The sequence below is a fragment of the Xylocopa sonorina genome, chromosome 6 (genome assembly GCF_050948175.1).
Source record: "Xylocopa sonorina isolate GNS202 chromosome 6, iyXylSono1_principal, whole genome shotgun sequence".
Taxonomy (NCBI): Eukaryota; Metazoa; Arthropoda; class Insecta; order Hymenoptera; family Apidae; genus Xylocopa; species Xylocopa sonorina.
The window spans coordinates 3,957,932-3,985,568 of record NC_135198.1 but is presented as its reverse complement, the minus strand read 5'-3'; the positions used below and the strand labels follow the sequence as shown (position 1 = coordinate 3,985,568).

Here is a 27,637-nt window from a genome sequence, read left to right as displayed (position 1 = left end):
ATTAGGACAATTAACCACCCGTTCAACGGTCCCCGGAGCCATCCGAGGTTTACGCTCGAAACTGGAATACGAGAGATTGTTTAACTCTCGCCGTCGTGTCTCGGATTGAAATCAGGAAAATTGGGGAAATTGAGTTAAAAATGCTGGAGACTCTCCTACGCTGCAACAACGGCCAACTTTCTGACTCAGACGAAGACGACGCGTTCGTTTGACGTTGAACGTCGAGTGCTAGCAATGGCGAACCACGTGGATGATTTTGTAATTCTACTATAATATTTATTTTCTTAGCGAGAACCTTATTCATAGAATTCTATAGAATTCTTCTAATTCTAACAAGTAGAATGTTCAAGTTGTCTTCAGTTAAGAACTTTTGGACCGAAGTACCGCAGAATTTGGTTTGCAGAAACGGTAATTTATCTAATTTTGTAGAGACAAGTTCGTATTCTATTGGACTTCTGTAACACGAATTGGTTACAGATGTCGAACGGCAGGATTGCAAAGTGAGCTTGCTGACTCGTTAAGAAAGACTTGTCAGGGGTCAGGAGACCATTTAACCCCGTGAGACATTACCGAATTGACTCGAGCATTTGACCCCTCCTCTTCACCCAGATGCGTCTATACGTGTAACGCGTGCGTATCCATACGCAAACGATTCCGTAGGTATTGGTTGGTAACTTACCACCATCGATACAAAAGGTTACATCGGGTAGACTGTGCCTCCCTGTCCATTCATAAGGCCGTTTAATTTCTGGCTTGCAAGTCAACAGGCTTTTCCGGTCGATCCACGTCACCGTCTTCCCTTTCAGAAACCAAGTGCGTACGATGTGGCGAACTTAAGGCGCGATTCCACTGAGGCGACACTAGACAACTATTTTTACGATCTAAGTACTTCTCACAAAGGATTTCTCATAATTTGAAACAATCAATTTTGCTGATTATTGATTTTGGCGCAGAGAGAATGGAGCCACCATTTTGGTTCCTACTATGAAGTAGATGTTGATGAAAAGTTTCGCTTAATTTATTACGTTACTGTAACATTTATTTTAAATAACTTGCCTCGTTTAACTTTAAATAACGAAGCCTACGTTTTATTGACAATGCAAATTAATCGGGACAGTGAAGGGTTAATAACAGAAAAATAAATAATGTGCTACATCGCTGTGTTAATTAAAACAAATAGAAATACGATATTTTTTAGAAGAAATAAATAGGTGGAACTTTGACCGTTACAAGCGTAATCCTCGCAGAAGAAACACGTAATACTGGATCCTGGAAAATGTTCCCTGGGTTGGCAGTATCCATCGATTTCGCGTGACGGCACGCAACCTCGTACCGTCACCGTCAGGTCTCCGTCTGCATCATTAAGGGAATAATTGTTATATAGCCTCTCACCGGCCTCAAAGACAGATTACAATTCAAAGTACTGGAAACTACGTTACATTATAGAATCGACGTAACAATTACGAAACGTGTGCTTTACGTGGTCGCAAAAACAAAGAATTTAAAGGACGAGGACTGTGGCGTGTTCTACTCTCGCAAATGGTATAAATGCTTGATGACGGACACTCGTTGACATTCGTCAAATGCGATTTAATGGAAATGTGTTAATATCAGTTCTACGTAATCCTGAGAATGTGAGCAAATATTCGAAACACGAAACAATACATAGAAAAATATAACTTAACTTGGAGAAGATCAAGTGGAAGATTCACGTATTATGAAAGGGACATGTGCGTTTTATATCGCCTAGCACGTAATATCATCGGTCATAATACCTCGTGAAGAAAGTGCTAACATTTTCTAGATAACTGACTGAACTGGTAGTTAAGAATGTGTAGGAAGACAGCGACATGCGATCATCGATTGTAGCGTGATCTGAGCAAAGTCTAAAGGCGGAATTACACGGTTCACTTTGTTTGCCAACGCGATTGATTCGACGGAATTGAAAACAAATTGGACAGATATTTATTGATACAACTATGCAGTAAATTAAATAAGATAGGAAGTGTAACGAATATAAAATTGTAATTTACGTTGCCGAAAAATCGTAGGATCAATATTGATAGATATGTTTTGAAATAAATATTAATAGATACCTTATAAAATGAATGTTAAATATTTGGTAACACGTTTAAGTAATTTGAAACAGCTCGACATTTTTATGAACGGAAACGGTTGTTTTCGTCTTGGCGAAATGCCATGACGCCTACTTGCAATTATAGAGGCAGGTTTACTTTGACATTGCTACGAATAGGGTCACGAAATTTATGGAGCTACGGAATTAAATTTCGTTTCGTGGACGTCTAAACGTGATCGCTCCAAAAAAAAATTATACTTATGTAATTATACAAATCACCATAAATTTTATATTTTATATTCTATGAGGAAAACTTGTTTTAAACCTGCCATGCCTTTTAACGATCACTAATCCGGGTTATCAAACATAATAAATGCACATGTATAAATGTGGTCTTTAAAAATCGCGAACGAAACAAGATAGCTAATTAATTATACGCGCATCTCTAAGATTCCTTAAATGATTATCCCTCGCAATTAGCAAGATCGTCTAAAAACGGGACAATACGACAAACACAGCAGAATATAATTGACAGTAAATACTTAAACTCCCTGAGAGCTCTAAATTAGTCAGACGATTGCACGAACCTGTTACCACACGATTACAGCATCCCCGCCATAGCAAAGTCCATGTCTGTCTCGACATATATATACATATATAAGTACGTTTGAAGTTCGCCGCTGTTTAATATGTAGATACATGAATGTACACGAACATAGTCAACGTTAATATGACCACATACATACTCGCGAGCACACAAATTGAACGAAAATTTACAATGGGGTGCACAGGGTGTGCATTCTAAGAAATAAAAAAATTTAAACAGTAAATAAATAAATAGGACTCGCAGAAAATTGTATTAATTAATAAGGATCAATTTATCTTAATGTATCTCGAATGATTTGTCGAGGGAAAGTAAGCTACCATTAATATACGTTGACACGAAAATTAGGGGTAGTTTTGATATAAGCAAAACTTAGAAAGCGGTCTACAATTTTTTGATTAATAACAGCGTATAGCGAGTAAGTGAATGATACGGCAACTGGCCGTGTAAAAGTTCCGCGATAAGTAGTAATTTATTATAACAAATGGAGAACGTATGCAGTGGCATGCGGTAAATGTAAGCGATGCATGCAGGTAATGAAGGTGATCGCACGCAACATTGATCTACTTCTCAGTGTACTTTATACGCACAGTCGATGAGGCTTTTAAGGCATTGTTGAGTCTCGTTTTGGGGACAGAGAACTAGGTCGAAATACGGTGTCGGAACGTAAGGATCGTTGCACACCCTCGTGTGACCCTCCCTTAGATCGGTATTGCACTCGTAACACCACAAATTGCCACCTCTCGTGTACTCTGTCAAACAATTCGGTCGCTTCAATACCTTGCAAACGGGTCATCGGGTCTTATTATTAAAAAATGTAAACTCTAGAGAACGTGGTCAAAATATTATATCAATGCCTCCATTATTTTTTATACTTTATGTATCCCAAGAGATTTATATTTTTAGTCACTTGAAAATACCACGCAAGTTTACTATATATCTAAATATACTTCTTCCTGTCATTTATAAGCTATTTATGAGGGTGGCAAACATCATAACAGATATATTCACTATGTATTCACTTCCTCACCAAATGTATAATTAATAAAATTTTCCAAATTCCTTCACTCGAACAATTCTGAACGAATTAATACAATTTTCCACATTTTCTTCATCTTGAGTGTCATCACGATAATCTTATTTTATAATTCAACTGAAATTAACCAATCAATATCGACTCTACGCTCGTACTACTACCTCTCGTCCTCTTTTTATACAGAATAATTATTCAAAAGTAATATTAGAAGTTACCAGTCTAGTTTTACTCACCGAAATTCAAGAGAACGATTATCGTCGCGAAGCTTACTTGTCCAGCCATGTTGGTTCCACCTTGGGAACTATGTACCGCCTTCAAATCATGTCATTACCTGTTATCTTATCTATGACAACAAAAGTACTGTAGCATACCTCGTAACATGTTAAGTGGCACATGCGTAATCTCACTTTTGCATATAAAATGGTACAAACCACGATACCATTAATACCACTGCAGTCAGTTTTAATTGAACTAAAAATCAAATTGCACGTCCAAAATACGATTCCTATTTAAATCTCATGAAACTTAGATTCAAACACCTAACGTCTTCTCTTTTTTTCGTTCGATAACGTTTATTTCCGCAAATAAGGAATTTTTTTATTACAATCAGTGAATCTTAACGATTGCATACGTTCCACGAGATGTGCGTATGTACAAACTCTGAAAATTATTGCTAATCCAAGCACTCGCGAATGTCCGTCGGGAGCATTCCAGATTGAATATTTTAACATTAAGACAGCAGGATCGCTCGATATACATACATTTTATTGCTCGTAATTAGTTCTGCGCGGTAATATTATATTCGGCCTTGTGAAGCTCGGTATTATTACAATTTATATTTTATAAGCCTCTTGGTTTGTACAATATACGTGTTTATGTACGTATAGAATATACATGTATTCGCTTCTTTACGCTTATAAGGACGTGCGTTTAACGAATGCAATCGCGGATGCAATTCTGTAATAGCATCAGAACGATCGAGTCAATTTTTTCATACAGTGAACACGCATACAGGCAATGATCATTGCACGATTGTTTAAATACAACGCTACAGACACGTACGTTTCGAACGCGATGTAAAAAATTTTGCTGGCCAATTTAACCTTACAATATGATACGTGTGAATCGAATTAATAGCCATACGCATTTTTTGACGCGAGAAGAAACAAGACAGAAACGTACTAATTACGCAAATAAAATTGAGATCACCACGCAAACCGATTTAGAAAATATTCCTTTAGTACGCTACGATGAGTCTAATTAAAAAACAAACTTGTGACTTTACGTTCCAACGATTCTCACCCGCAGGAGACGCAAGCGAACAGAACTGTAGAAAAATGTAAAAGACAAGAAATTTTGTAACCTGCTTCCTGTTTCTCGTCTGACACCAGCAAAGTATCTATCGTACGATTCAAATTTGTGGAACGACATCGAACATCGATGTATACATGTGTATGTCTGTGTGCTTCTGTTTCCAACTTTTTGGAACGCGCTATGAATCAATCGCGACGCGTCTCCGCGGAGCGTCGCAATCAATCGCATAATTAAGCGCGCGAAGGTTACGCGCTGTTAAACAAACCACCCAATAGCATAGCTCCGAGGGTGGATAATAAAGTGAGAAAGATCGTCGGCGAGATTTGAATCGAGCTGTTGCAAGCATCCTGGCTGCAGAGCTCGCATTGCTCCAAGCTCGAAATGGAACCGGGCAACTTCCCCGATATGGCCCTGCAGGGGTCGAGCGTTTCCGTCTTCGCAGTCTGACAGGTTCTTATGACCACCTCCTTCAGGTTCACTGGTAAATAGACAATTCAAATATTTAGAACGTAAACGTGACAAACTTTTCCGTTCTTATTGATTTACTTTCTATTCCTCTCGGCTTAACTCTTTTTTGCTCGCACACACGAGTTGCGTTATTCCTCTACGAATTATTCGTGCACTGTGGTGACTAAGAATTTAGTAAATTGTGGATCGACAATTTACCTTTGATGACCATTTTGGCACAAGCCATTGGAACGGCAACCGGATGATGCTGCGAATTGTCAACCTCGAAAATCGCAGGCATCGAGCCGAAAATTTGGTGGTCTTTCATTTTTTGTTCCCATTCCTCCATGTGGTTTAAGGTGCATTCAACAGGTAGAATATTAGATGCCTGCGGATCTTTATCGCAGCCAGTATGTGTCAACGAGGTGCACATGTAGCATTTCAGATTTTCCTCTGTGAAATATGAGATCTTACTTAAGAATAGGTTTCTGTGGAATCGATATTAAATAAAAATTATGTTTGCTTCGTTGTACGATATTAAAAGTATCAATTTTTGACAGAAACATTACTTTCACAGGCAACCCTTTGCATTTCGTCGGTGAAGCATGTCGATTCGTGATAAAGATATACCATGGAACATTATTTATAAAATAGTACACCCGATACAAACTCGAAAGAAGGGAACTGTATATACGAATGGAACGTAACGTAGAAATACGAATGAAATACGAGTTCGAAAATTGATTCGATGTATCGTTCGCAGTTATGCGCCCCTAGTGTACTTAATGGCGCCAAGCGCGCCATCGTATCCGAGGATATACAGGAATCGAACGATAATGTTGCACACGTATTTTCGTGGAGAAATATGGCAGCCATTCTTCTGGATCATAGTTCGTTTCGACCCATCCATTCTTTGTTTCCCGCAGGAAGTAAATAATCCATTCCCTTCGGCGCCTGGTAGACGCCCCTTCGACGCTGGAACCCTTCCGAGTGTCGCATATAATTCTAACGAGCCAACGGGCGAAACTTACGTTCCGCATGTATACCCGGAATGTTTATAATCGGGAGTACGTTTCCAACGATTCCTTTCCAGACACACGCATGTTCTTGTTCTATGTAGGTATTATTTGGGTCGCAGTATCGTGGGCGCCAAGAGTCGCGACGCTACTCACCCCTCTGACTTGCAGTTCGACAAACCACAGTTAACCTACTACCCTTCTGGTTTTAAATTAGTTAGGATCGATTCGATGTACTGGTGAACAAGGGATAGGAATTTTCTCTGGCCTCGCCACGATCATTGTTCTTGAATGTCTTACACGTGTAACGTTTGTAAAAAATTGTTCACATTATTAACGAGTATGCAATAGAATTATTATATGCGACATAAGAATTATTGCTTTGTTACTTGGTATTTATAAGCTTGACAAATGAAAATTTTGGTCATTAGATTATTTTTATAAATTTACAATTGAAGTTTTAATAATATGTCAAGTACTCTATGTTATAAGATAAGATTTTTGTACTCATTTTATTTTTTAATTATTGTGTATAATATATAAGAATTTATTATATTTAATATGGCAACGTGAGTGATATTATTACATGCTAATAGAATATGAATATTCGTAAAACAATGTAATAGTTTTTATATTGGAAAATATACGATTTCGTGCTCGGCTTTTTATTGGCGATAAAGTGGTATAGAAGTGGGTTGTGTGTGGCAGATTGCTGAGTGGTAGGCGCCACAAATTTACATTTTTAAAGCCTTGCTACTGAAAAGGGTAAAAAGGGACCGGATATATACTCGTCTATATATTATACAAATATTCTTTCTAACTGCACACTTTTTAACACTCTGTATAAATATATAATTAAAAATAATTTTGTTGTATGTAATCGAAAATAATTGTAAGCGATAGTCTGTGAAACATGTATCCTCGAGCATCTGCGAAATAGTCTGGTTAATAAAATAAAAATTGCTACGCGTTTTAAAGGGATAATTCCCGTATCAAGTTGCAGACATTGTTAAAATTTTCAAATTAACTGTGATTTACACTCAAGGTGAACTGCCAATGTTCATATTTAACAAGTGCCATTTTAGAATTGTACTAATTACTTATACTTGCGAATTGATTCAATAACGTCACAATGCAGTCTTCTGTGCTATTAAAAAGTGTGGAAAATTTTATAAATTTGCGAATAACTTTTCACGAATAACGTATTTCAAGATAAAATAAATGATAAGATATTATTAAACAACTCGTCCTCTTCGAATATAATTGGAATAAGGATAATAAAAATTTCTCTGGATCAAAAATAATACATTAAAAAACGTACTAGAATAATTGTTATTGTATCGTTGACAGTTCAGAGCCATGCATAAAATACGTAAATAAAATTAGCACGTAAGATATGGGTAACGTGCTACACGATCTCTTTCTGCTCTGACTTGTTATACATTGCAAATATTTCAGTTAATTATAGAACAGCAAGAAATGTGAAACGTGTAAATCACAGCATGAAACTAATGCAAGATGCATAACGGAAAAATGCTCTCTACTAACACTCTAACTGTTAACAACAACGTAAACACCCTCAACCAGCCATGTTCCTTCAACTACCGACGAGTAACTAAACAAGCGTTACCACTCTGTCTGGCAAACTTTGGTTAGAATATCCACCAACATTTCACCATGCTCGAGAAAAATAGAGATCCGTTCTCGGAAAATCCAATTGGAAAATAATCTACTTGGATGGAAAAATGATCGAAAATAATCACCTGAACGAACCACCGAGACGAGCGCGAGGCCAACGATTAACACTGAGATTCTTCGATACATTCCGGAAGTAGCTCGGCTCGGAGTCGGAACCTTTCGCCTGAAGAAGTTTACTCTCGGGAAGCAGAACGCAAACTGCGATGCGTGACGAAGGGTGAAGCACTGGCACAAGGAGGGGTTGTCGTCGAGTCGACAGCCTGATCGCGAGTATGAGATTGCGAAGTTTGCCACTCACCACGCCACTCCGCTCCCTCACTTCTCCATTCCGCTCTGTTTTTCGCCTCTCCGCCGCGGATCGCGTAATCGCGTGGATTTAGCATACTTTTCCCCTCTGGATCCCACCTACGGATCCACGTCAATAGATCAGCATCGTTGCATCCCGCGACGCAGTTGTCAATTCCTCCTCGCGTCCCATTGTTCCCCGAAATCGTCCCTTTCTCGTTTAACAGCGTCGTAAACGTAAATCAACATGGCTGAACAGTCGTGCGATGCCGCCATTATGAGCTTTTTCGTATTTTCTTCACCCTCATTATTGGCCAATATTTCATCCGTATACTAGTGCTGGAGAATATAGAAAATAGTTTTATCATGTATTTGTTCGATCTGGTGAATTCGAGTGAATAGAATTGCCGTGTTGAGCGATTGGATTGATTCAGTACCATTTTTAATTCAACAACTGGGATATCGAATTCATATTAATTATATAAGTAGGCGAAAGGATTCTGTAATCAATAACTTGTTTATTTGTTTTTACAGTTTGGCTTAAAGCATATCTATGTATTTTTATTAGTCAAGAGCTAACCAGGAAATTAATTTTAGGAGTGGATAACACCCGCAATGAGCAATATTTATATCAGATTTTATTATATGTCCTATAGATAAGAATTTTTATATTTTTTCCCAAAAATATATTTGAAAAGAGTACTTGCGATATGTTTAAATACAGTGTTACGTTAAATATCTTTCTTGGTCCTTTTTCAAATAAATTGGCCAATTTTATTCATCATTAGTTCCACAGTTAATATTATATGACACCTGTTGCACAATCGCTAAACAATATCGCCTAACACAGGTTATTGCACAGTCGACGCCCCATCCGTGACTACGTTTAATGATGTACACGCGTGTTTAATCGAGCGTGCCATTTACACGTACCATTGATCGCATCACGCTCATCAGAGGGAATACTTTTTGTGTACAATTCATGTGGAAAACACATTCAGATCCCGTTTGGCAAGAATTCCAAACAGTATCCCTCGAAGTTCGCACCCAAGTAACGAACCGCTGAAGAGAACCGTATAAATTGCTGACAGGGTAATGAAAGTGTAGACACGTCGAAGGACGTTAATTATCTATTAGCCTAATTAAAGTTAGCTGTGTGTCCATGAGAAAACAATACATAGCTCGTTATTTTTATAGGATGACGCACGTCGATACGTTCGGTCGAAATTATTCGAAACATTAAATTGTTTTAATATGATTTCGTCGCTAAAAAATCACGGCTTCTGTGGTTACTGCGAAGGAAAATTTTTAATTGATAATATGCAATTATACTTTTTTTTTATTTATCACTCCATATGTGGAATAACTCTAATTGACAATTTTTTCAAATAAATAATATTTAAAAAATGAGATTTTATGCTATCTGTTAAAGAAAATTTCCAATGAATTTAATCATCCCTATAAATTTTCCATTATGTCTATATTATTTATCATATTTACTTTCCTGTTATCTTTAGGTTGAACATTTCGATTACAGCTTTTACTTCTAAAGGAAAAGTACATGTATGAAATTATTACATGATTATCTCCTCTACGTTAAAAGTAATATAGTTATCTCTTTCACGTGATATTTTAGGTCATGATATATGAAATGTTCGATTTTAATTAATCTCTAGCAACAAAAATGTGCTATTCCTTTTTTAGTCGTCGCGTATTACTTCTTGATTTACAAATATTCTATCCTTTAACATTAGTTTAGAATATATTTTATATTCTGATGCGTGCAATTTTATCAATATCAGCTTGCGAGATATTACTAAATTTTTCTAAATATAAAATATTTTCAATAAACGAAGAAAACCGGTATTATTAGCTTTCAGTCTGCGTTGTTTACGATTTCATCAGCCAATTAATATTTAATAATAGTTCCCCTCTGGAATGGCTTCTGAGAACGATTCTCTTCAATTATAAACACGGGAAGAAGTTTTGGAAACTGGTGAAATTGTAATGCATTTCTTGTTTAGACAGCATCATTAATCGTAGTTTAGTCATTTTCTTCGCTGCGCGCAAACAGTTACGCGTATACTGCGTTTTTCTGTAAAATCGGTACGGTAAAGAAAGCATGATGAAGAAGGAAAAAGATGAGAACGAGAGACGTCCGGCGCCACGGCGTCTATCCAGGACACGAACGTCGCCGTCTAGCTCAGTTTTGGATTTACCAATTACCAGAAGATTCTACCACAAAATCCTCTTTTTTTCATCATTCAACATAATCCATTCTACTATTTATCTTCTTCAGTATTCTCCATATTCTTTAAAAAATGATAACCCTTGGACAAGTAAACCTACTTTCGATTCGTACCCTCTGCTTCATTCATAAACTTGAATTTTAATTCATATTTAATTTACTACATATTTTAAATTAGCTAAAGTGATTTATAGGATCCTTTTCATTTATATTTTCATTCGAAAACGGTGACAGACTAAAGGAGAACGAAATTCAAATACTACTTGCTAGGACTTTAAATCACCGCAAAGTGGTGAAAGAGAAGACATTGTTGAAAAAGAGGAGCGCAAAGTTTCCGGTTCTTTCGCTCGCTTTATTTACAGTGTATATTCAAGCTGTCTCGCGGCTGCATAAATATCATTGCTACGCCATCCGTGAATTAACCCTCTGCTTTACAACCACGAGTTACAGAGTGTGACTCACACTTGTGGCGCCAATTACGGGTCGAAAATAAAACGAAACGAAGAATTCAATTCCCAACTCTGTGACTGAAGATCGTTGAACGAAAATTTCGATAGAGCGTAGTGGAATTCGGTGTTTTGTGTGAGCACCGTTAAAATTGCTGGCAGCTGACGGTAATTTGCGTGGGCGTTGACGAAATGGTAAGGCCCTGGATTTAAAATAACGTCGACGCGCTCGCTGGGCGTCATTACGCTTTCCTCGCTCGTTGTTGAGCACGCGTGGTACTCGGGGTGGTATTTAGTGTGCTCCTCGTAATTGAAGTCGAATTAATGATTGTGACCTCGCCACATGCTTTTCTTTTCCTTTTTCAAAGCACTTTCTTAAAACTGGGTTAAGAATGTTCCCAGAAATTCCCTATAAATAAAACGAGAGGACAGAGAGCATCATGCCCACCTTCTTGGGCCGCGTCTTCTCTTTGTACGATTTTTACATCGATTCGAGGTCGTCTAAAACTGGTGCCCTAACTTCGTCTTTGTCCGTTCTCTCATCAGGTCGAAACAAAAATGTGGCGTCCCATTTCGATGAGTGTTAAGTGGCCTTCGAGTGACTGTCAACAATTTACGCGGGAAATAAGTGATTAAACTAAATTTAGGGAGATGAATTTTCACTCTGAATGCACTGTGTAAATAAAATAGTTAATCTATTTTGTACAGCGTATGTTTCTTCTCAATTTGAATCGATTCAGAGTCATTTGACAATGGTGGCTTAAAGTGGTGTGTCTTTCTTTAATCTCGCATACCATTGAAGTGAGAATACAACGTTCCAGTTAAGAGAAATAAAGGATTCAACGACAGATGTTTGCCTGGTACGATTACATTTTAGATGAAAAATATCTGCGAAAACGTAAATATCAATAACAGTTTATATGGAAATAATGATGCGGTAAAAAGGTGCGAATGATCGAGGCATTTTACGTCAGAGGACGCGTACGCTCGTGGTTAGAAGCCTCGGATGTAAATCCTGGTAAACGCGTTTAATATTTTAGTAATAAACATTGGACGGTGAATTCTAAATTCGCTGAACGGCGCAGCCAAATTATTCAATTGCGAGTTAAAGCTAGTTTATTGTACGTGTACGCGTAGCAGATCTTTATTATGTTCGAAGCGCATTGGAAGGCATCGCGGGAAACTAATAAATTTAAGCCCAAAGTGGTAGCGTACCAGCGTTACGATATCCGTTAGCCTAGTAACAAGTTATCCTCGAAATTCGAGAAACGCTCTGTTATGCAGATAATGCCCTTGGCATACGTTCAATGCATGTTGAATATCGTTTTCGCAGGCAATCAACAAATTTTCAAACAATCAGCGTCCGTCTGCAGCTTATCATCGTGAATTAACTATTCGTTCAAATGGCTGCTACCAACGTACGCCATATTGGAGCAATGATATTTAAGAAATTCTATCTGAAGCCTACAAGATTAACACAAACGCATTCTATTTAACGATACGATCGTGAATGGAAAATGGTTCCAAATATTTCAATGAAAACTGAAAAGAAACAAACTTTTTCGTATCAGTGAATTAAGTAAATAATCTACTATTTCTATTGAAATAATAATTGCGAGAGGCAAATAAATATCAGAGCACGCAATTGAACTACTTTGTTCGCACGCTAAGTGTCCATCGTGCATGGGAAATAAAAGTTAGCCAAGAACAGGAACTTTCAAGCAGAATAACCAGCTTTTGCATTGTTTTCCGTGTTCGTTTTGGAATTTTTATTAGAGGAGAAGGGGGCAGGGAGAACGAGTACGCATAAACGTATAAAGTTCTTGTAATCCACGAGCAGAAATCGTTGGTGCGCAATAATGAAAGCATGGCTGGTGAAAAGTACTCGGAGAGCGTCAGGACGCTCGGCGCCACATTGCCGCGACCCAAATAGTAATAATACCATCGACGAAAGAGGGTCGGAGACGCTGTTGCGAGAGTGATGGAGGACGAGGAAGAATGACCGTACACCACCTACATTTGCTTGGATCTTGGACGCGGCCGTTTCTGCGTTACATTATTATTCGACGCCCGAACAGGGGATTTTACGAGCCCTTCCACAGTTTTTCCCCAAATGGCACCCTTACCAGAGACGCTCGAAGGTGGTGAACGAACTCTAACCGCGTTTCGAACTTAATTTATGCAACATGTGCTCGCACAGGAACTTCTCAATAAATTTCGTGTCTACTGTCGACTCTCACTGTATATAAAAATATAAAGCCTGTATCAACTGATTAATATAAACGCAGATTTTGAACGATGACGGCGTAAGAGGAATACAGCGTCGGGAAGAGAGAAATGGTAAAATTCTTTCACTTGAAAAATAAGTAAATTCCTGCATCATTTCTCGGTGGCCCAAGGATATCTTCCCTCTACGTGTCTTTACTATTACGCAACGGATACCCGTGCATGTAAAAGCACCCCTTCCTGCGAAGGAAGAAGAACTATGTTACGGCCTACGTGCACGCCTATCGAGGATTATGTCGGGTCTGCTTGCGTGGGATATCGTTCACAGGAAATATCCTATTTTTCCGGAAAATTGTCGTATCGCGAAGGACATTAAGGGGGAGGGAAAGGAACTCTTCCCTGGGTGATAGATAAGCCAACGGCACCCACGGAATTGTTCCTTCGGAAAAGTTTTGTCGACCAGATGTAATAATAAGGATGACGTGGGTGGTAGCTAGGAATGCTGTTTGTCGAACGATTGTTCGTAATAATTTGATGTGACTTCGGTGGGAATAACCGGATAATTTAGCCGCTCTACGACTGCGTACGTGGATACTCAGAAAATATTGAATGGTATATAGTTTATCGCGTGTATTACACAGGGTGATTCGGTACTTGTGTGACAAATTTTTACGGCTGATACTACACTTTAAAAGCAACAAAAATATTCATATAAACCTAGGTTCGAATTGCAAAAATGCCGGGGAAAATTGGGATTGTAGTTTTTTCCAGAGAAGTAGCAGTTTCAATCATATCAGTGATTGCTTTTTCCAAAGCGTAAGTCCTACAAGAAAATGACAAAGAATATTGAAAAGAGCAATAAATATGCTATTATAATAGTCTCTATTTTGCTCTAATACTTGAAAACAGGTGGAGTAATAAAAGCTTAAACTTATCAGAAGGCTAACTCAGACGACAAACTTTGTAAATTACGAGAATATTGATGTGCCATTTAACTAATTATTTTCAGACGTCGAGGGCAGCAAACTTCACAAAAACTTCATTGATCACCAAGCTTTCTGGTGATATAATCAGTTTTTTATTCCGCCGCACGGAAGCAAAGAAATTTTGTGTGAAATGGTGAAAACTGCAGGTGAACTGTATATGCGTTCATAGCACATAAAGGGATAATTTCATTTTTAACGTTAAACGCGACTTTCCACAAAAAATTTATAACAACCAATTTTACTAAATGCAAATAGAGGATGCTGCAAAGCCGCAGTGTCCGTATGACTACATATATTCAATAAAGAAATTTCTTAATTTTCATTGAATGGAAAGAGTACGATAAATTATAACTCCCGCTTTAGAGGTAAGAAAGGGAAAGATATATAAGAAAGCTATAAGAAAGAGTGAGACAGATTTTAGCGACCCTACTCTGGAACCCCAAGCGCTATCTCTGCGAAAAGTGCTCAAACTGGTCGCACAGCGTTATCAACAGTGAAGTAAACTACTGAAGCACTAGTACCATCTCCTGAAAAAGTTCTGAAACTAGAAGAGCATTAGTTTCAGTACTTCCTGTAGAGATGACACTAGTTGTTCTCAGTAGTTTACTTCGCTGTCGATAATTGTGTGCGACCAGTTTGAGCACTTTTTACAGAGATGGCGCCAAGGGTTCTAAAGTAGAGTGGGTATCATCTGTCTCACTCTTTCTTATAACTTTCTTGTATATCTTTCTCTTTCTTATCTCTAAAGCGGGAAATATGTAAAACACTGCAATAAAACTAACGAGATCACCAATAAATTACAATAAACTACTGAAATATACAAGAAATAGAAATAAAACTATTGAAATGTACAAGAGATTGCACTAAAACTAGCAAAATGTACAATAAATTACAATAAAAGTTAAGTTTTCTATAATACAAATAGTTATAATATAATATTCCCTCTATCTATCGATGCAGTTAAATCAATCTAATTGAAACTATTCTAAATCAATTTATTAATTATTGAAGCTATTTTAAATCAATTTAAACAAAACTGACCTATGGCAGCCATTGGCTTCTAATTATTAATTCAATAATTTTTAATTGTATCATTTCACCATATGATGCAATTAGTAATTACATATTAAATAAATAGAACCCGGGTCTCACCACGTGGAGGTTGCTGCGAATGGAGACCCACCCTAACCGCGTCCCATCCACCCTCCTTATTTATACAAGATATCATTGAATAAAACCTCCTTTTAATGTACATTTGCAACGAGTTCGATGTTTGATCCCTATGCAAACGCACAATGGAAGGAGTTTCGTAAAGAATTTTCGCGAGAAAGGATTCTTACAACTGAAAGGAAGCACAAATACCCTGCCTAGCCAATAATTGATTTCAATTTCAAACCAATCAACCTAACTAGGAATATATATCAACTTAAAAGAAGTGATTCCTGCCTATCAATAGATCTAAAAATGTTCCACCCTACGTATGCAAAGATCTAAGAGAACACAGTACATGAAGTACTTTGTATTTGTGAACTCGAAGTGCTTGAAAGAGCAAATCACAGAGGAGAAGCTCTGCAGCAAGAAAGGAAGAATATAATAGAAGACTTTGCAGAAATGAACAAATGCGGTCGAATTTACAAGATGCGAGACAACATATAACTGGCGACAAAACGCGACAGAACTAAAATCACTGGAACACCTAAAATAAAACTGGAAACGCTGCAACATCTAGAACAGAAAAGTACAATAAGAAAAATTGTAATATACGAGTTAACAAGTTTCACAAAAATATATATTCAAGAATAGAAGCACTCATACTCATATACACACACATTTACATATAAAAATTGATACAGAAAAATATAAGCTTAATTGAAAATATAAGTACCATTCAGATACAAGTAATAATTACTCATATCAATTAGTATTATATGTGTATGATTATACCTTCGTCTTCGTAGCATTACTTCATATGATGTTATACTATTTCGATCAAATGGACCTCATCTTTGTAAAACTATAATCTGCAACAAAAACTTGTACAATGGATTAGTAACACTCTACAAAAATTTGACGAACAAATAGCACAAATCAGATATAGAAAAACATCATTTTATCGAAAGAGCGTCATAAAAATGATGTATGTAACACGTAATAAACACAATCGGTTCTTATTACTTTTCGTCAAATTAATTAAATTTTGATTCGCTTAAAAGCAAGCTTTTTACTCAAATGTGAAATATTACCAATTTAATAATATTTTTTAAAAGTATTATTAAACTACACTAACTTCGATTTTACAGGAAATCTGTATTCTAATGTACTTTGCGATTTTTAATGCTTATGCATTCTGATACACACAACACACAATAGAATTTTTAATATCAATCATGAATCAACATTAAATGAGAGGTTGCAAAAACCAGAGTATCTATTCCTAGAAAATAACTATATCATTTTGTAATATTTTATAACAAACGCTCGATCAGTAGACATATGAGATAGAGAAGTGAAAAGACGAAAGCACTCCATCGACTCTCATTATTACCGGCCTTAAATATCATTAATGAAGTATTCTTTCTTTTCCGTGTCATCAGTTTATTATAACGTCAAATAAAGAATACTTCAAAATTAATCGCGGTAAATGTTTCAATATACTTGCAATAATAATTTAATGAAATAGAAATTAGCAAAGTTAATCGCGACAACAACCATATCGTGGCACTCTTTATAATTCGCAACACTAATTCGCGGGGTGTGTCAGGAAAAAGCAATGCGCGAGCAGCCACTTGAGGGTGCTTTTTTTAATTCGCAACGCTAATTTATACACCCATCATTTAAGCACGCAACGCTAATAAAAGAGATTTTTAAACATAAATGCAGATCTGGATAAATGCAGCACTTCCATAGCAGACATGGAAGATTTTATAGATGCGATATCGCACCCTGATGCGACGTAGCTCCTTTGGCTACGGTGGAGATGATATTTCCACAGAATAAGTAGAAAATTAAGGCATATCATTTGTCGCAACACTATCGTGAGAACCGCCATCGTTCATTATCGCAACATTAAATGAAATTAAAGACTGAACCATAAAACTAAGTGAAAAGTACAAACTACATACTAAAATAGTAAACACAATTTAATTTTACTCGTGAAACAAATATTATCAAACAATAATTATAAATACAGCAAACAATCGCGATCTCATGATTCGCAACGCTAAAAAAGCAACACGATTATCATTTTTACGCAACTCTAATTCAAAGCGCGATATATTAATTAATACGCAACTCTAACCAAAATCGCGACCTGGAGTTAATCGCAACTCTAATAACAATCACGATCTGGAGATAATCGCAACTCTAATAAAAATCGCGACCTGGAGTGAATCGCAACGCTAAGAAAAATCGCGATTTGGATTTATACGCAACTCTAAATGGAACCGTAATTAATTATTCGCAACGCTACAATTAAAACCGCGGTTTGCCCAGCATTCGATGAGCCAGCACTCTGCTGGCTAGAATATACTACTACTACTACACAAATATGAGCATAGTGACAAAGTGGTAACAAGCAATGACTTTGCATTCAGAGAGTTACTTCCAAATGCATAGCCATTAGTAGTTGCCCTCTTCTCCGGGCCTCTTCGGCATATAGCCTCTTCTTTCTTCGGACATAAAGCCCAGAATCCTGAAACTTATATCTAAGCTCGAGATTCCCTGAGCGCAAACTAAAAAATAACATACAAAGGTGAAATAAAAATATAAATCGCGAAAATTAACAACGCACGCAGACAAGCAACGATTGCAAAGAATCGTTGCTCGTACAAACGTGCCAAACCTCGAGCAGAAAGAAACGTTCGTTTCGTCAAATCGCGACCGCGACCGCGGGTCGATTCGAATGATGGATCGAGTAAAGCCAGTGGCGAACAGCATCCCCTGTTCGCGCCAGCTATACCGTCGATCATTCAAATCTGATTCCCTGAAACAGGTTGAACCACGCGAGAAAAAACGCGCCTGCCCGATCGGAGACTGTGGTCAACCTGCCCGGCCCTACCTACTTATTATTAACAGACAAACATACCAGAAATAAACTACCTACCTACCTAACTCTATATTTAAAATAGCAAAAGATTCACGCCAACACATTCGTTCAACCCTCGGAAATTTCTCATTCAAACACTCGGGCGCAAAAATCCTACACTAGAGAGAACGCCCCGGGACGCCTCCGACACCCGAGCTTGGCATACAACCTCGCACACTCTAAGGGTACGTACCACTGCTGTAATCGACTGACGAAAACTAGTGATCATTGCGTACAACGCCTGTAAAGCGTTTCTATCTACATTTGAATATTTTATGTGAAATTTGAAACGTCGAACAAATCTGTTTTTCGTAAAATGGAAGTTCTATTAGTGATACAAATGTTAGTGCAATTGGTACCTCTGTCGTGATTCAGAATAAATTTGGTACCATTTATAAGTAATAGTTAATTATTTCTATGGAAACGACGCACTTTCACGACCTAACCACACACACACACAACGTGGAAGATACGTCGTGCATGATACACTAGCACGTCAGCCGCGAAAAAAACATTTCATTATTTATTATACAATCATCGTGCCCATCGCCTTTTCCCCACCCAAGTAGCACCTGGGCACGTGAATAGGGTCCTGGCAATGAACACGGAAGGGGTTAAACCTGAAAATCCTGATCTAAATATACTGATTAGTGCTTTGTGAAAAATTATTCATTGATAGTTATTACGCTGCACAGAGCGTAACAATTTAACAAACGACTTCAAGCGCTATAGCCACCAGCGTGGTTGACGCATTTTCACGTCCATGAAAATGATTAACGTGACCAGAACGTCATCGAGTAACGTTCCAGACACGACCTCCCTTGAGGCAGGAATTGAGATACGCTCAATTAGCGCGCCGCGAACCCCTAAGCGAGATTCGAAGCTACCAATACCCTTGGTAAGGGTGGCGGGCTCCCCCGTCTGCCCTTCGGAATAGCCGAGGGCCTTACGGACGGGGAAGGGCGCCCGTACTGGGACGCTATAGCGACAACTAACAAGCTAACAGTACACGAAACTAGAAATTCTCTATGCAGTGGAGTAACTAACTATCAATTATTAAATACTGATCGATAAATGAGAAAGAAGCTTGACAATTCATTATAACATTATAATGTATAGAATAGAATTAAAGACGCGGCGCGACGCGAACAAAGTGAAAGATTCTTCACCCTCAAAAATGATCGACATCTTTTGAGATGTATCCTTTCCTTCGAAGCGAACCCTCCCCCAATCTAATCTCAAAAAGAATCAAAGCAAACTCATAGGAGGTTACTACTACAGCCACCAGTACCAGTTGACGTATTTTTACGTCCGCGAAATGTTTAACGTGACCAGGTGCCTACGGTGACACCCAAGCACGACCTCTCCTTGAGGCAGGGATTGGGATACGCCCAATCAGCCGGCAGTGAACCCAGTGCAGTAATCTCAGTACGCAGTCCACCACTACCAATGCCCTTGGTGGGGGTGGCGGACTACCCCGTCTGCCTTTTGGAATAACCAAGGGCCTTACGCAACGGGATAGAGGCCAATACTGGGACGCTATAGTGGTAACACCATGCTACTCGACAATGAACTAAAGTTCATTTATTTATTGTCAAGAATAATTAAATTTAAATTCAAAGTTACATTTCAAATTCAAGTTAAATTTTAAATTAAAAGTAAATTTAAAGTTGAAGGTAAACTTTAAATTACAATTAAATTTAAAATCAAAATTAAATTCGAAATTAAAATTAAATTTAAAATCAATTATTTTACGTTCCGTACATTATAATGACAGAAGGAATTGGTAAGCGTCTCTATCAATGTCTCGATCAATATTCAATGTAATATAACTATCGAATTGAACTAAATTTTACAAGAAATGTACTAATTTCGAGCGATCTCGTCATCAAAGCAATCATTCTAAAATATGAAAATAATATTCAAGCCCGATGCTTTGATTTCAAAATCGACTCGACGCAAAATGTCTTCTTGCACATGTAATATGACATAGTTTCGACAATCAGGCAAATCATCTTCTATTACAACGAAAGCTATGCTATATATTCACAATATATTCCATATATATGATTTTTATCATATATATGATTTATTCTATACATTCAATTTGCAACATCCACACCAACACTATTACATAATGATTATAATTATTGCAGAAACGAAGTCGGAGGATATCCGACTTCACCACTATGCACTGCTACTACAAAGCAGTTGTAATATATATTACTTATTTGTTCATAAAAATAAATTGTACCTATTCATGTTCATATATGTATATGATTATTAATATTCATAAGAATATTTCACTTCTATACATATTCAAGCCTAATATACTACTTCCTTTAAACTTTCTAAATATACTTATTATGTGCGGATGAACTATTATAATACTTGCATTTAGTTATTTAATAACTATCAGTATTTCTAATATTATATTATGGCATTTAATAACGCGAAGTGCAAGAAAACCTAGCCTGATCTAATAAATAACACACACAATATAAATGTTACCAATCATGGATATAATTTTATATCCATGGTCATTATGCTCATTAAAGAAATTCTACGTAATTACAACCAGTCATTCGTGTCGATTTGGACCTTTCGTCCTACGACATGATTGAGTGACCAGAGGAACTTAAAGGCATGCGACTCACCGACCGCATGTGTCTGGAAGAAGTCATCGGAGATGCTGCTGTTGTTTGGAGGAAGTCATCGGGGATGTTACTGATGTCTGGTGGAACTGCTGCTGCTGCTGCTACTGCTTCAGTGAAGTCTTCAAAGATATGGCAAATGCCTGAAGAAAGTCATGTTATGAATTAAAATTCATGTTACCACACAATGAATCAGTTAAGAAAAAATATTTAGAAATGTTGCTTACCTCTAGCATGACATCATGAACGTTGTCGTCAGGGTAGATGTGATAGATGAATCCATCGTAGAAGTAGCTGAAAATCTTAAACAGAAACCATATTATTATAATTTAACCTTTTAAAGATCTCGTTAATATTTTCAATTATTAATTTACTTCATTGTGAATAATTTTGTGATTGCTTACAATAAATTAACCACAATTATGTTAACTTAGTAATTAAAAAAGATTAAAAGTTTATTAAGTTTGGAATTATAAGTAAAGTACGAAAGATACTTACATTTTTGGCTTTTGAAGCGCAGCTAGATCCTTTGGGTAGACAGCAATTTGACTCTAGTACCGAGGCAGCAAATATTAAAAAAAAAATTAGGAATAAAAAAAATAAATAAAAGACTACAATACTATTGCCATTTATTCGAAGCAAACACTGACTCTATTCTTTCGCGCATGAATATTACAAAAAAAATTTAATTATAATTAGAGCAACTGTGCTCTAAAAAATACTAAAACTATCTATCGCAACAAACACTGACTCTACTGACCGCATTGCGCGCGGTCACCAAAATAATCTGGAAGAAAAACATTGTACATGGGGGAACAAGGGGTAAATAAAAACAACACACAATTTTCTGTCGTATTATTCTTCATCTTTTCCTGATCGAGCGTTCGTTCAAAAAAATATTGCTTCCCTTTTAAATTATTCAAATATGCAGAAATATATGTATATATAAATAAAATAGATTATAAAGTTTGAATATATTGTAAAATATATCCAAATATTATAAATTATTTATGAACACATTAAGAATTCGTGACAGATCTATAAAAAATCAATTATGATTATTTGGTATCAGAATTTAAAGCATATTCAATATTTTTAATTAGTGGGCTCCATTACATACTATAAATATTCAAAATTGCTTATGAAAATGATTATTAAACAAATAATTTTTTACTTGTTACATACAGCATGTGTTCATAATCAATTATATATAAAATGTTACTATATGATCAATAATAAGGTAATATAAATTTATACCATACGTTCTTACAGTTTGTGCATCACACCCTTTTCAATAATAATAATAATGTTCGTTGCTCATTATATCCATCCCTTGAAAGACATAACTGTTTAAAAATCTGTAACAGAACGACACAAAACAATTAGAATAAATATACAAAGGTAATATCAGTTATATTAAGGATTTATAGTAAACGAGTTCATAAATCATATTTTCAAAATTTAAACAAAGTCTATGGACAACTATGAACAATGAAAGACACAATAATAAGAAAAGCAAAAAGAAAATTCAAAGACATATCCATATTTGTAATGATAATGTTCAATAAATAGTTAATCGAGTATGTAATGATTAAATAAAGTTAATAATACAACAAAAGTATAATAAAATTATAATTGAGAATACTACGCAGTTGATAAGCAAGCGTATAAACATACCTCGAATGTAGAAACGTGCCTCGAAAAGTCATATCGACAGCAGCGAACGACACACGTCTTACCACCAGTAGAGGACGACACGAACTGACTGCCGGTGCCATTCGACGCGCGCCCCGGAAGCGACCGAACGAGCGCGAAGACGTTCGAACGAGGACGAAGACGCTCGAACGTAGTTTCTCAACTACGCTTCTACGTTTCATTCTGTGGCCTTGGTATTTCGCTATCTGCTTCAACTATAAACAAATCAGCTAATTGAAAATATACTACAAGAGACTACGTCTCGAAAATATGAGTTCCAGGAAAATTCTCGTGCGTATTTTTCGAAGAAAAGTGCGCACTGTTGTATTATGGTATATATTGTCCTAAATAATTCGCACAGAAAAATTTCTATGTCTAGAACACATATAACATATATAATATTACACTCTACGTATTATTTTATTATCTATATGACGTTACTTGAACATTTTGCTGTACATTATGTACTAAAATACTCGAATTCATGTTGTAAAAAGGCATTTATTGTAATAAATCTCTTTCGAAATAAAATTCAACTATCGAAAGGAAGGAATATTATGTATATGGAATTAATTGTGAATATTGCAGTACATTATGCATTGAAATACTCGAATTCTAGTTTTAAAAACGAGATTATTGCAATTAATCTGTTTCGAAGCCAAATTCAAGTATCGAAAGGAAGAAATATTAACCATATGGTGTTAATTGCGGATATTGCAGTACATTATGGACTGAAATGCTCTGTGTATTTAAGAGTTGAAAATTGACGGTTTTTTATGCTTCTTTAATAGCTAAATTTTTATTAACAAATAAACTAATTTTCGAGATCGTAGAGGTTGTTTAAATACTGTATGGTTTTGTTGTTATTCTATTTAAATGATAAGAGTGATTAACTAATCAATTTTATCTTATTTACAAGCATGATGGATTGTCTTACTTTGTATCGAAATATACTTAACTAAGAAACTAACAAATATTAAACTATAAGTATTAACTAAGTATATAATCGGTACATCAGCTTGTTTCGATTATATTCTCTATTTTTAAGTGATATCCAATTTACTCAGTATCTATCCATTATAATATCATAAAGCTCAAACTGAACTACGACCAAGAATAAAATATTTTATTACTTTGCGCTCGATGAAAAATTGCTGGTACATGTTCACTTACGATACAAAATCCAAATAAGTAATTTGGCACATAGTTTTTAAATTACATAGCAAATAAATTACCACCACTGATATAACTTCGTGATAGAAAAGAATGCGCACTTAGCATGAAACGGTTCAGGGTTGAAATCGCATAATGTTGTAGCGAGGGATGTAAAATATGGGTGCTGAAGGGTAGTTCTTAAATTGTCATGTATTGTAAGTACAAAATTTGTACAGAATGCTGAAGATGTAGACGTTTCGAAAGTTCGCTACGCGCAGAAGTTCGCAACTTCAGATCGTGCCCTTAACGAGGGCAGTTTCTCAACGTTGGTTGGTTCTCATCGTGATAATAGAAGGAATCGAAATACCATTTTATTGGTGGAATTATGTCAAGTGGGATTATTAATGAGAAGAACGACAAACTGACAGAGGGTGTACAAATAAATGGTGGTCTTCGATGAGGACCTCGTAGAGTGGTTGCATCCTGCACCCTTGCACTCACACACGAGCTGATAACTGTCGTGTGCATAACGACCTCTGTAACATTCCTTATCAGCGTTTCCTAATTTCGCACACTCGCGTACTGTTAAATAGTCCCGAGAATTCATGAAGTAATCTGAAAATTGCGTGATTAACTTGCGTGATAACTCGTTCTCTATTAAAATCAATTAACTATCAAGTAGTTTCGGTCATTCAGCTTAAAAAAAGGCGATAGGTTGCACGTAACGAGAGAAACTACTTCGATGCGCTAATATTGTATGAAATGTTAGATATTAATATTGATATTTGCACAGGAACTTACATATATACACAGCTTTACGACAAAATGGTTGTGATAGAGGACAGGGTTTCAAATACTTAGTATCTACAGTGTTGACAGTGCAATTTTTATCTTTTTTGCTGTTACACTGGTAACATTTGACGGCTCTTGATTCTTCTCATGCAAAACGACGCACAGTATTAGATTGTTATTATATATTTAATATTTTTAAAACGTACGTCTCACTTTGGTACAAGAATTACTAACATTAAGTACACATTTTCATTCTGTTTGATTCATATTTGATCAAATATATCCTGTTTTATCTACGATTGGTAAAAGCGGTATTGTCCTCATAAAACTTACCTCGTTGCAATACGAAAAGAAGCAATAATACACGAAATGCATTTAATTTCATTTGCATCCTTAACTTTCTTCGCGTTTTTACTTACACCTTACTTTGAATTGTTCACCTGTTCAAATGCGAGATACGTACATTAAGTATTCCGATATTTTAGTGTCATCTCTTGTTTAATTAATTAAAAAACGTAGAGCCTAAAAAGATAACGAAAGTGCAAATATTTCATTGCTGAAAACAGTAATAATAATCTTTGAAAGGTTATACAACCGCACCTTGACAAAAGGATTATCGATCGACATGAGAATTTCCTCTTCCACCCCTTTACTTACGTATCCAAATATTTTGCACAACTTGTTCCGCATTAAACAATTTACTAATTAATGTTCAACAAACTGAATTGAATGGGTCAATTTTAACCAGCAATCTATTCAATATAAAGACATCGTAAATAATTTTTTTTAACGTGAACATAACGAAATCGATATATCGTTGCTTCTGTAAGGGATGAAGTAACTTGTTTCTTTTGTACTCCCAATTTGAGCAGTGTTACCACTCTCTCTTTTCCTTCTGTCCAAAATATTTATCGCTTACGTTATATTTTCATACAGGAAGTTTGGCTCAAAATGAACCAAACTGTAAGTAGTGACACAAAAAGTCAAAGTAATACGAAAAAATTAGGAATAATAGAATTATGTTTATGGCTTATCCTTTAGGAAAAATAAGCTACAATTTGAAAATGACTTTGCATACATATTTACATATATATTTCTCCCTGGCAGTTATAGCAAATCGTATTCTTGAAATGGTTGAAGATAAAGGAAGGCCACGTGAGGAAAAATAAGATGGTATTAAATCGTACTGGAAATTTTTATTTTAGTTTATTGTATCTTTTGTTAAACGATGTAAATTTTAAGAAAAGCGTACATCTTTAAATAATTAGTACGTAACGTTGTGTTATTTAATTATCTTTGGATGCGTTACCATTACATTCTACTACATTAATACATATTGACAAATGTTATAAAACACTTTATCAGTTCGTATCCCTACATTGTTGACATCACAGTTCAAATGGCTGATGAACTACATTTTTAATATGAAAAAAGTGTAAAGCAGTTATCGCTTAGAATGTAATGATTAAAGACGTGTCAGGGTCTCAGTATGTTGCTAAATATGTTAAATACTGGTTGCGATCGGTAACACGTACAGGGAATGAAAATACAGATATGAATTTTTTCCATTAAGTCCAATCCAGTTATTTCTGTGTACGATTTGTACATTAATTAGCAATTCTTAACAGCAATTACTCATATATATATAATTTAAATAGATTCTTTACATTTTGCACGATGAATTTAGTTTTAACGTTTTTAAAAAGAAAATGGTATCTTTGTAAATTACACTTGGTTTCTCTAATAGCAATTAATAAAAAACGGAAGATATTTGTTTCTCGTAAAAAAAAATAAATAAAGTGATGCGCGAAAATACGATTTTCGTAATTCAAAAAATAAACTGAAAACGGCGATGATTCAGGAACGTAATTGCAATGTGTGGTGAGACATCCTGCCGGTTCTTTTCCTTATTGTTCGCGTGCGACATATTACACGAGCTTCCATGACATTTCATGACGTTCAGTATGTCACAGGAAAAGGGATATTATTCACTTAGCGTGTTCCAAACCACCACTTTACGCTCTATTTAAACATAAAGCTCTACGTGCCACCTACGGCCTTCCCTATTTAACTTGCAGCCCTGCCTTAATCGGCAAAACAATCCCAGATCAGGTTATTTTTATTTCTTCTACAGTATGGGTAACATTTTTATTTCGTCGAAAGATTTGAATATTTTTCGATTAAATGAAATATAATATTCTTAACAATTTATATATTTGTTCAATCATCATGTATGCATTAATTCATCAATACATGTTTGGTTCTTTGTAAAACTTATTTTTTTCGAAATGAAATCGCTTTGACTATTCTAATAGAAGTATATTATCAATACAATTATCAAGGAATATCGTAAATCAGAATTTTATAAAATCCAATAACGCTTCGATAAACCACAACACACTATCGCAGAAAGAAAATAGGAAAATACATTATGCAACAGATCGATGCTTCAATGGACGATTCCTAAAACCAAAAATGGGACAAAACTACTACTCAACTCAAAAGAAGGAAACAGTCTTTAAAACCAAACACACTTCGCCCCAACCCTCCACCTCGATTCACCTCATAAAATCATCCTCGTATTTCCAACGCACCCATAACCGAGCACCCCAACAACAGCAACCCCGACCAACCTCATCCACCATTGTTTACCAACAACCGTACCGGCAACACGTCAGCGAAACGGTAGTTAATCGCGACCAATATAGTTCCGACTGAGAGACAACCAGCTAGGAATAGAAATCAATCGCAGGCGGCAGCATCCCTCCTCCTCCGCGGGTTGTATTCGTCAAAAATATTGATCCCAGCGTGGTACCGGTGCGAGGCGACGTTATCCGGACGTACTCGTGTACCAGGAAATCGGACTGCGGCTTC

The 27,637-nt window shown here is 36.2% G+C and overlaps 4 protein-coding genes across 4 annotated transcripts in view; all 4 read right to left on the bottom strand.

The window, feature by feature from the left end:
- LOC143424547 (putative hydroxyacid-oxoacid transhydrogenase, mitochondrial) overlaps positions 1–27,637 on the bottom strand; it is a 146,651-nt gene that overhangs the window by 88,541 nt on the left and 30,473 nt on the right. The gene's annotated exons all lie outside the window — the stretch shown is intronic.
- LOC143424342 (uncharacterized) lies at positions 1,142–4,088 on the bottom strand. The gene is made up of 3 exons (XM_076896346.1): positions 3,951–4,088; positions 3,272–3,433; positions 1,142–1,353 (listed from the first exon to the last, which is right to left on the bottom strand). Exons 1-3 carry the CDS (start codon positions 3,997–3,999, stop codon positions 1,151–1,153), a joined length of 414 nt encoding a protein of 137 aa, XP_076752461.1. The 5' UTR covers positions 4,000–4,088; the 3' UTR covers positions 1,142–1,150.
- On the bottom strand, positions 5,105–8,513 carry LOC143424313 (UPAR/Ly6 domain-containing protein CG9338). Its single transcript, XM_076896304.1, has 3 exons — positions 8,258–8,513; positions 5,698–5,931; positions 5,105–5,509 (listed from the first exon to the last, which is right to left on the bottom strand). The coding sequence occupies exons 1-3, from the start codon at positions 8,316–8,318 to the stop codon at positions 5,277–5,279; spliced, it is 528 nt and encodes a 175-aa protein (XP_076752419.1). The 5' UTR covers positions 8,319–8,513; the 3' UTR covers positions 5,105–5,276.
- On the bottom strand, positions 24,360–25,154 carry LOC143424167 (uncharacterized). The gene is made up of 3 exons (XM_076896066.1): positions 25,097–25,154; positions 24,773–24,907; positions 24,360–24,586 (listed from the first exon to the last, which is right to left on the bottom strand). The coding sequence occupies exons 1-3, from the start codon at positions 25,152–25,154 to the stop codon at positions 24,360–24,362; spliced, it is 420 nt and encodes a 139-aa protein (XP_076752181.1).

Bases quoted from the DNA above. Each gene is read 5' to 3' on its own strand.
- LOC143424167 (XM_076896066.1), bottom strand. From the start codon at position 25,154: ATGCAAATGAAATTAAATGCATTTCGTGTATTATTGCTTCTTTTCGTA. The intron at 24,908-25,096 runs GTAAGTTTTATG...GTTTTGCATGAG, and splicing joins TCTTTTCGTATTGCAACGAG to AAGAATCAAGAGCCGTCAAA. The intron at 24,587-24,772 runs GTAAGTTCCTGT...CGCAATTTTCAG, and splicing joins TCGTAAAGCTGTGTATATAT to ATTACTTCATGAATTCTCGG.
- LOC143424313 (XM_076896304.1), bottom strand. From the start codon at position 8,318: ATGTATCGAAGAATCTCAGTGTTAATCGTTGGCCTCGCGCTCGTCTCG. The intron at 5,932-8,257 runs GTGATTATTTTC...CATATTTCACAG, and splicing joins CGTCTCGGTGGTTCGTTCAG to AGGAAAATCTGAAATGCTAC. The intron at 5,510-5,697 runs GTAAATTGTCGA...TCTATTTACCAG, and splicing joins TGCCAAAATGGTCATCAAAG to TGAACCTGAAGGAGGTGGTC.
- LOC143424342 (XM_076896346.1), bottom strand. From the start codon at position 3,999: ATGGCTGGACAAGTAAGCTTCGCGACGATAATCGTTCTCTTGAATTTC. The intron at 3,434-3,950 runs GTGAGTAAAACT...ATTGTTTGACAG, and splicing joins AATCGTTCTCTTGAATTTCG to AGTACACGAGAGGTGGCAAT. The intron at 1,354-3,271 runs GTGCGTATAAAG...TTAATGATGCAG, and splicing joins CCTTAAAAGCCTCATCGACT to ACGGAGACCTGACGGTGACG.